The sequence below is a fragment of the Perca fluviatilis genome, chromosome 7 (assembly GCF_010015445.1).
Source record: "Perca fluviatilis chromosome 7, GENO_Pfluv_1.0, whole genome shotgun sequence".
Lineage (NCBI taxonomy): Eukaryota > Metazoa > Chordata > Actinopteri > Perciformes > Percidae > Perca > Perca fluviatilis.
The window spans coordinates 27,952,945-27,962,689 of NC_053118.1; the positions used below are offsets into that span (position 1 = coordinate 27,952,945).

At 37.5% G+C, this 9,745-nt stretch overlaps 1 protein-coding gene across 1 annotated transcript; it reads right to left on the reverse strand.

Moving 5' to 3' along the window:
* Window positions 1-160: 160 nt before the first annotated feature.
* Window positions 161-6,589, reverse strand: dhdds (dehydrodolichyl diphosphate synthase). The gene is made up of 8 exons (XM_039807108.1): window positions 6,470-6,589; window positions 5,981-6,061; window positions 4,748-4,864; window positions 4,508-4,650; window positions 2,945-3,061; window positions 2,491-2,605; window positions 1,086-1,193; window positions 161-890 (listed from the first exon to the last, which is right to left on the reverse strand). The coding sequence occupies exons 2-8, from the start codon at window positions 6,041-6,043 to the stop codon at window positions 648-650; spliced, it is 906 nt and encodes a 301-aa protein (XP_039663042.1). The 5' UTR covers window positions 6,044-6,061; window positions 6,470-6,589; the 3' UTR covers window positions 161-647.
* Window positions 6,590-9,745: the final 3,156 nt, after the last annotated feature.

The window sequence follows — 9,745 nt, forward strand, 5'->3', positions numbered from 1 at the left end:
TAGCATGGACGTACTAAAGAGATTTTTCTGCTGCAGAAATTTAGACATTACATACCTATATATTATAAGCCAGATGGAGACAAGAACTTGGGAAACTGTTCAAAGACCACCACAGTGTTGACATGTGGTACGTAAGTACCAAGGACTGAATCGTACATCATTTACTCATATTTTGACATACAGCAATCGCTTTATTCTGTTTAAGAAAGCTGGTCAAAATCTAGTTATGCCATCAAAATCACACCCATCATCACACTCAACACTTTCTTTGAGCCACAACAAAAATGCAAAACTGTACTGACTTATATTATTCTGGACGGCTGATTTGGGAATGTTTCCAAAACACAGGATCCCTGGCTTTTACTCATATAATTTGATCTTCCAATCAATGGCATGCATTTGAAACACACTTTACACAATTACTTAACTATATCTTGACCAGACATGTATTAGACTTTTTTTTTTAAATCTACAATCATAAATATCAATTATTCTACAGCCCCATAGGGGTAAAATGGCCTTTGTCTTGTACAAATCAGTAACACAATTAAAACCATTCCCAGTTACTGTTCACTCTTCCCTTTTTCCAGGAAGAGGACAGGAGAGGTTTCATTCCCACTTTAACATGGCGTTTGTTTGGAGGCTTCCTAGGCCAAGATGGCGTCGCTCCATAAGTCATTAAAGAAAGAGTCTCTCTTGTGCTTTAGTGCTTCTAGGAAGTCCTGAATCCGTTCTTCCCGGCAGGTGGTGTAGTGCAGCAGTGCCTCTTGTCTTCTCTGGGCGTCTGCAGGCTTTCCATTCCCATGATGCTGCAGGTGCTCTGCTACACAGGCACGATCCGCCTCTAGCTGCTGTAAGGCCTGTTGCTCTCGATGGACGTCTCTGGCTTTCTAAAATACAACACATATTGAACTTCTAATTAGTCATGTATAGGTAGAAATTACTTTATCTAATTACTTACTTGCCACAAGGCCACTGTATTCTGAGATATTCTTATTATTTTGCCAATCTCCGTGCATACACTCTCCAATGTCGAGTCCCATATTCATGACAACAAACAAACTCTGTCTCGACATAGGCCTTACCTGAATGGATTTGTGATTTAATTGATATTGAAGAATGGCATCACACAAGTTCCAGAATGAGTACTCCGGCCACAGAACCGACTGAAACACTAGACAGGAGTGGGAAGTCTGCAGAGTGGAAGATACAAGAAAATCAATATAAATTGCAAAGGAAAAGGTTTAAGGTTTTACACAATATGATCAAATCTATTTGGTTAATGCGGTCTATCATAGATTGCAACCCTAATTTGGTGGATGATACTTTGATGTTATAGGCATAAAAAATGATAAATTATATAAACTAAATCTTATGTTAAGAAAAATAGCCTGCGTTTCTTAAAGAAATCCTGCGATCTAAACATGTATGATTGCAATCACAGAGAAATGCAAAAAGAATCCCCTGTATTTGGTTACAGTGTTAAAAGGGTAAGGCAGTGGAGTCTGTTATTGCTGGCATGTTTAGGTTGTTCAAGACACATGGCTTTATAAAAAATCTATTTTTCATTGGTACAATCCAATGGTTAATTCTCATCTATGATGGCAGCTACATTACAGATAAAGGCAATGACATAAAGAATGTGACTCTACCCAAACTCTCGGATGCTGAAGATCACCACAAACTCTTACTGGAAAACCAAAAACTAGACTTGTATCATGTCTGCTTTGCTGTCAAGGCTTCATCGGACACATATTCCCAGCTCTTGCAGGTATGTTTTGGTGGCATTGTCTACATAAACTAAAAGCCTTGTACAACATAATGTTTGGAGGTGAATACTTTGAGCAACACAATTTCAAACTGCCAGTGTTAACAGCTACTGTGACTCAAAATTAGCCATTACTCCTAATTGCAAAAAACACAAGCCTGGGAATTCATATCTCCAATCTTATTTAATGTTTCAAAGTTTAAAGTGCTCATATTATGCTCATTTTCAGGTTTTTCGGGTTCATAATTGTATTTAGAAGTTATATCAGAATAGGTTTACATGTTGTACTGCACATTGCTGTAGCTCCTCTTTTCACCCTGTGTGTTGAGCTCCCTGTTTTAGCTACAGAGTGAGGCAACACACTTGTGTTCCATCTTTGTTGGGAGTCACACATGTGCAGTAGCTAGGTAAGGACTACTAGCCAGTCAGAAGCAGAGTATGAGTGCGTGCCATGCTAGCAGCTAGGCGAGCATAAAGCGACGTACATTCGTCTCTGAAGTAAAGGCTACACTACTATAGAGCTGTTTGGAGCAGTTTGTGAACAGTGTTTTCTGTTAGAGATGGTAAGTGCCTTTGGGTAAACCTATAACGTGCACAAAAAAGATATAGAACACAAAGGAAAGGGAAAAGACAAAAAAACATGAGCACTTTAAGTGAGATCTCTCAAGGCAACAACTCTCATCTTCATATATCATAATTTTTGCATTCAATCTCATTCTCACCTGCCAAAGAAGGAAGTCGCTGAGTCTCACCTCTCCGGAGGTACGGATAAGCAGATCAGGATTGGGAGAATTACTGCTGTACAAACACTCACTTAGCAACGGCTCTGAAACATCACTGAGCACGACAGGACACAAACACAGCTTGTTAGAGAAATAGCTCTACAGGTTATCTTTTGATATTCTAGGTCGTATTATGGATGCTGGCAGGATATCAACCAGATCAACACTGTATTTTTTCCCCCACCCCCTTCGGACGTATTATTTTTTTTTTTTGCGTATTTAGGCAAAAGCACACGTTCAGGAAACATCTGCAGAACAAGCATTTGGATATCTGTGGTCATTTATAGTGTATATTATAAAATTGGTTTATGTCACATGGCTAGTGTGGTGGTAAAGTTCAGTCACTAATGATGAGAGTCATAGAAGCAGGGATACAAAGTAATAAAACATGTACTTATTGTGCGCCTTGGTTGTGACCACAGCTTTGGCAATCAGCTGCTGAAGGTCGAGTGGCAGCATATTCAAGTCGCCCAGCACCCGGATACACACACCATGCTTCTCCAGATTGTCCCTATAAGCGAGGTGCGTGGAGGAGTAGAAAAATCGAGAAAAGCATGAAGAAGAACAGGGAGAACAACAAGACCACTCCATTAAGGCTGCTGAAACGTGTCTGTCTACATTTTCCCACTCAGAGATGCACAAAAGGTGCCTAAACATAGGAATTTCCACTGAGTCATCAGTGAGTATATTTTCCCTGATGCCGTCTGCAGTGCAATGTCACCCTTCACCAACTACTGTCCATCATAAGCCATCCTCTTGGTGGCAACAGCCTTGTAGCTATACTTACAAAGGTTTCAAGACATTTTGATGCACAGATTGAAAATGTGGAATAGTTGCATAACATGTTATTGGTATCAGGACCAATCAAGATGATGTGCAATATGTCACGACAATATGATTATTTATTTTCTACAGTGTTATTGTCGTAGGGAAAAATGTCATTTAGAGGTGAGGTGGGCGAGCAAGTGGCAACCACCAAAGCTGAGTGTGACAGTTACTCCTGTTGGGAAAGAAAATATGCTGCAAAACAAGCCAACCTTTCAAACTTTCTTTGCTTTTAACAAAACAGCATTTTCAAAACTGCCTCCAAGACAAACATTTAAATCAGTTAACTTTAACAATAATACCACAATGTCTTTTGAAAAAGCATTTACAGACTCTGTATTTTAAATGAGGAACCGTAAGTGATCGATACAGCTACTGATACTAATGACTGATAAAAATGTTTATTTCTTAAAACGCAAGAAATGAGTCACCTGTAAAATATTCCTTGTTGTGGAAAAATATTAAGAAAAGAAATCCAAAGTCCAAGACAAAAAATGTATTGGGCCAACATCTAGTGGCCATTTGTGGAACTGCATATTAACCATAGACTAAAAATAGGTATTAATCTATATACTGTCTATGGTATTAATGCACCTAATCATTCAGCATGGTCGTTGTTGATTGGTCCACAGGTGTAAACTAGATATTCTGGTGTATTGCAGGGAAACATAGCAATGGAAATAACTGATATTGTGCACTCCTATATATAAGTCAGCCTTTCTTCCTCTTTGCCCTTTTGGTATCAGTCTAAAGTATATCTCACTCAATGGCCAAGGCAGTGGTAGGGTTTTTTGTGTCAGTGTTGTCTCAGTGTGAATGTTTTTAAATGTAACTAACTGTAACTAGCTATGTTGATTTAAAAGCATTTAACAGCTCATTTGAAAAAAATCTTGTTACATTTGGCTCCTTAATACACATCTGAAACTCATTTTTACATAGACTGGAACTGGAACAGACGTTTCAGTCTTGCAAGAAGAATGAACTTACTTTAACTACACAGCAGTCATTGCATTTGGTTCCTCTCGACTTAACTTTAAGAAAGCTGTGAATCATATGATGTATAACATTTGACTTGTCCCACAAGCAACAGCAAAGTGAAAAGCTGTTTTAAAACCTTAACTTGATAACTCACCGTTCCTCCAGCAGCTTTTCAAATTTCTGCCTGGCCAGCTCCATTAGCCCATCCACCTCGTTTTTGGTGCGCTTGAAGTTTTCGATGCTGAAGGCGTACACTGTAACCTCTTGGATGTTCAGATGCTTACACCAACGTAATGTCTAGTGTGGAAAGGACAAGGCGTTAACACGTACATGAACAACCTTTTTTTTGCCCAGGCAACATATGTTTGAGAAGAGAAGCTTTAAGCAACCTCACCTCTGCCAGCTTGTTGAAGCCCTGCATATGCCCTTCCTGGCGCTCCATGTTTTTTTTACGTGCAAAGCGACGGTTACCATCCATGATGAAGGCCACATGTTTAGGCATGGGTCCAGCCTGGGAGACAACGCAGATCAGGCGAGTCAAGAGAGGTTATACTGACAGATACAGTTATATAGAGCTGAAATGATTAGTCAATGAACAGAAAAGTAACAAGGCAACAATTGTTATAACATGCCAAATATCCTCTAGTTCTAGCTTCTAAAATGTGAAGATTTCCCTGTCTTTTAAGTTTAGTTTTTTGGTTTAAACAATCTTAACTCAAGGTCCACTTACAAGCTTTTTTCAGAGCTTTAACTGCATCTCAAGGTCTTCATCACGTTTGACATGTGAGCAACCTCTATCCGCTAATGAAGGTTGTGAGATGCAGTTGAAAGCTGTGGGAGACGTGATTTTTTTTTTCTAAATGAATATTTTGGACTTTTTTTAAATTAACAAAACAAGTTATTTAGAGAAAGCTTGAGCTCTTGGAAATGTTACCAGTATTTTGCACTATTTTCAGCCATTTTATAGACAAAATAATGTATAGATTTATCAAGAGTATGACCAGCAGATTAATTGATAATTAAAATAATCCTCAGTTGTAGCCCTTTAGTTGTGCTGATTGTTTTAGGGTGACACGAAGTAGGCCTAGTGTATGCCTCTCGTATATTAACCATTACATTCACAGAGCATCCATATTTAGAAAAAGCTAAATAACTAGAAAAAAAACAGAAGTTTGTTTATCAACGCTGCTCTAAAAGGTATTTCCAGTTCTTCTGGCCATCTGGATGGAGAGATATTCCATCTGCAGTATGATAAAAAGACAGAAATGACATCCCCTTACTTGTTTTGTATGACACAAGTAAAATATATACACATTTTATTTTATATTAAAATATTAATTAATACAATGCAACATCCAGGCTATATAGACAGGCATAACTAACTCTAAGAACTTTTTTTTTTTCACGTTGTACAGAATGAACAAGGAGATTTCATTTCCAGCTAGTAACCTTGTTCAGATTGTGCAGTGAATTGAATCTTTCGTCATCTAAATGGTTAGAAGATACTGGAAATACTGGGCTGTATGATCCTCTGGGGGTTTCCATATTCCCTGGATTATTCTTTTTCGGAAATAAATTGAGAAATACATACAAAGAGGTACAAGAACATAAGCAGATTTGGGCTTACCTTCAGGATATTGGCTGAAATCTTTTCAAGCAGGTTTAATTCACCTTCCCTTATCCACGACATGATCAGGCTTTAAACGATCTAAAAAGAAGTGATTAACATGGTTTTAAAAAGGTTTATAACTGTCAACCTTGTACCCCGCCCTACACTAGACACAAAAATGACCAAGTTATTCTTTATACAATAAGAATACTATCTGAATGTCTTATTAACGTGTCTTTTTTGTATATATACTTGATTTCTACATGTAGAGCATGTTAGACATGCAGTGATTGATTTAACCGTTAACGTTAACTGCAGATTGGCTCACGAGACATGCAATGAACTTCACTGCTGTGAGGCTATAAAAGCAAAAACCAAGTCACACATCTTCCACTAAAACCTACTCTTAATGGAAACTGCTTAATTCATTCAAACTATTAAACCACATGCTGTTCCACTTACAAAATTACTATAATTTTATCACATCTCACAGACCTTCCAACTCACAGCTTTTACGATGACGATCTCTTCCGTGTTGGAGTAAAGTGACGTGACCGCGTGGTGACGACTTCCTGTCAGACGTAGTAGAGTTTCAAATGATGTGGATGAACTGTACGCATAGACTGACTGTACGTCCATTCCCGGTCAGTAAATCTGCTCAATATTTACTAAAGTAAAAGACCCTCAAGTATTTGTATATACATTACAAGTGAAAGTATGAAAGTCTTGGATTTAAAATCTTACTTAAATTGAAGTACAAAAGTATTATCAGCTAAACTTGGCAAAAGTAGGCTACAAGTAACATTACCCACAATGCATAAAAAATTGTCCTGTGAGTCTTAGCTATATTATTGCATTATTTTTACTGATGCATTAGCAAGTCGTAGTTAAGGTAAGCCTACTTTATATTTTGCTGGGTGGTTTCAACTATAACAACAAATCATATTGTATAAGTAAATTTTATGTTATTATTTTTTTATGTGTAGACTAGTAACCATACCTGTGAAGGTAAAAAGGTACAATATTTCCCTCTGAAATGTATTGATTTTGAAGTATAAAGTAGCATACAAATATATAGTACTTGATTAATGTAATTGGCTACTTACCATCACGGTTTATATGCTATTTAGCCTACTTTTTTAAATACTATAGGACAACTTTCGTATCATGGCGTTTCAATGGGTACATAACTAAATAATGTGTGCAGAATTTAAAGTGTAAACAATGTATGGTGACCCAATGTGTTCAAAGTTGTATAAATACATTTGACATGAAGTAAATAATACTGAAATGATTACTAGATTAATTGGAAACTATTTTGATAATCAATTTATTTTTCAAACAAACTTAGATAATAGTAAATCAATAATATTTGGCGTTTGGACAAAACAAAAAAAATACATTTTAACACATCAACTTGGGCTTGAGGAAATTGTGATGGAAATTGTTCCCTTTTATTCAGACATTTTAGACCAAACAATTGATTAAATCAAGAAATAAATAAACTGATTACATTGTAAAAACTCAGTTAAATCTTATATAAAGCTATTTTATTTCTGCTTCTTTTTACAATAAGTTTATTGCATTTATTTTACCAGGTTATTTTCCCAATGTGAACAACAGGCTCAGATGGGAGGTACATTTGTGTCATATTAACATGCACATAATATTCAAAGTTTACCAGTGGTGGCGAACTTGTTGGACCGTGCTAACACAGCATCCCTCTTTCATTCCTTCAACCACCTCTTGAAAAGTTTGGCGTTGCAGTGTTTGCGCATATCTAAAAACCTGTTGATATCCAAGTCTTTTTATAATGTTTAAAACTAACTGTGTTTCTTATCTTTTGAGCATGCATCTCTACTGTAGCCGGACACGCTATTTATTTTCCCACTATGGCCATGCCAAGACCCGCCGTTCAATAGCATTCACACACTACTATTGGCCAGGCGTCCACGCTTACATGTACAGGTCCTATCCCCTGACCAATCCCCTAACCCTAACCTTAACCACTCGAGGTCAAATGCCTAACCCCAACCAATCGAGCTGCTTCATAGGGTGGGTGTCAGCACCCGATCCGTTCCACCTGCACAATCTGTTCTGCGCATGCTCAAGATGTTCACGCATGTGCTGTGGTACGAGGATTTACGACACTAACCAATCTGTTCAATCTGTTAGCTATTAGCTAATTCGGCGGACCGCTAGATGATTATAGCAGTCTGCCGTTAGCCTCCACCGGGAAGCTAACGTTAGTTTAGCTAACAGCTAATTCGGCTAACCGCTAGCTGAAACAGCATGTAAACTTTAAAAGACCCTCAAAATAAAACTTGAAAATAAACTTTAACATATATAACAGCTGTTACGTCAATTCTACTTTACTTGTGTTCATTTAAAATACAATCACTCAATACTTGTCTTTATTGTTATTACTGTAAAGTCTTAATTTAGCTGTAGCCTGCTTTTCCCATTATGTTTGACTTAACGTTATTTTAGACCAAATCTAGCTGTCCGTTCTGCGCATGCGTTATTTTAGACTGAAGGCTGTCGGCTAGCGGTTAGCCGAATTAGCTGTTAGCTATCCCGGTAGAGGCTAGCGTGGAACAGATTGGGCAGGTCGTAAAACAGTATTATCATCTGCGCATACATCATGGCATACGTGTCATCTTGCACATGCGCAGAACGGATCGTGCCAGTGGAATGGATCGGGTACTGACACCGGGTCTTGGCGTGGCCATAGTGGGATTCGTAATTTTGCTAGCCGGACGGACGATAGACAGTATATAAGGGACGGACTCACTGACAGGGCTGACTGTAAGCCGCAAACAGGCCGTAAACTGTTACAAACTGCGGTAAAACCCCTGATTAAAACGCATATTCCGAATGCGCTGTATACAAAGAATGCCTCTGAAACCAGAGTATACCGGCATATCCCACATGTCTTAATCTGAAAATGCTAAATTTGGAAAAAGGCCTTATTCGGAATATCGAAACGGAATATGCTGTTTAGCCTACATGACCTGAATCAAATTCAGAATATTATCATAGGCCTATTCGGAATAATAGTGGAATATTAGTTAGTTTTAGTTAGTATGCATGTAAACGTACTAAATTGAAGAGAGGAGTTACGCTTCAGGGTAATGTCCCAACACTTACACCATATAGATGAAGAAAAGATGTGACCAAGTATATAGAACTTTGGCGAACTCCATGAGATGAAGGATGAGTTGCCAATGGAGACAGTGAAGGATCTGTTGGATAAATATCAATAGCAGAAACATCCATCACCTATGGATGGCTTAGGTCTAAAAACAAATGTTTAGTTTTGTCTATATATCTGTACAGGTAACAAAACACACAAAAACAATAGATTAAAGGATTAAAAACAATATTACGCTGCTAAAATACGCAAAGTAGATTTCTTCAATGACAAAATTCAAGTAGCTAAGTTAGGTTATTCAAATAAGCTTTAAGCCTATAGATTCAAACTTTGAGAGAAGACAATTCTAACACAAATTACTGAGCTGCAGTACATTAAGGTTTTAAAATGTCCTGAATTATTTCACAATTTAATGTTTTTTATGTTTTTGTGGTTATTTTTTTGTGCAGTTATGATTACTAATTTCACAATGTCTTATTTCTTTATTTTAAAAAGACAATGGGTCTTGTTTTATACAGTCTATGGTCTTAAGTGACACTTGCCTATATTTGCATATCTGCAGTGTAGTTCCGCCTTCAACCTCTGGGGTGTGACAGCAAGTTCATCAACAGTTCCTTTGCACTTTCTAA

Excerpts from the sequence above, each read along its gene's own strand:
- dhdds (XM_039807108.1), bottom strand. The coding sequence starts at position 6,043 with ATGTCGTGGATAAGGGAAGGTGAATTAAACCTGCTTGAAAAGATTTCA. Across the intron at positions 4,865-5,980 it reads TTTCAGCCAATATCCTGAAG|GCTGGACCCATGCCTAAACA; the intron begins GTAAGCCCAAAT and ends GTTGTCTCCCAG. Across the intron at positions 1,194-2,490 it reads GCGACTTCCTTCTTTGGCAG|ACTTCCCACTCCTGTCTAGT; the intron begins GTGAGAATGAGA and ends TCCACTCTGCAG.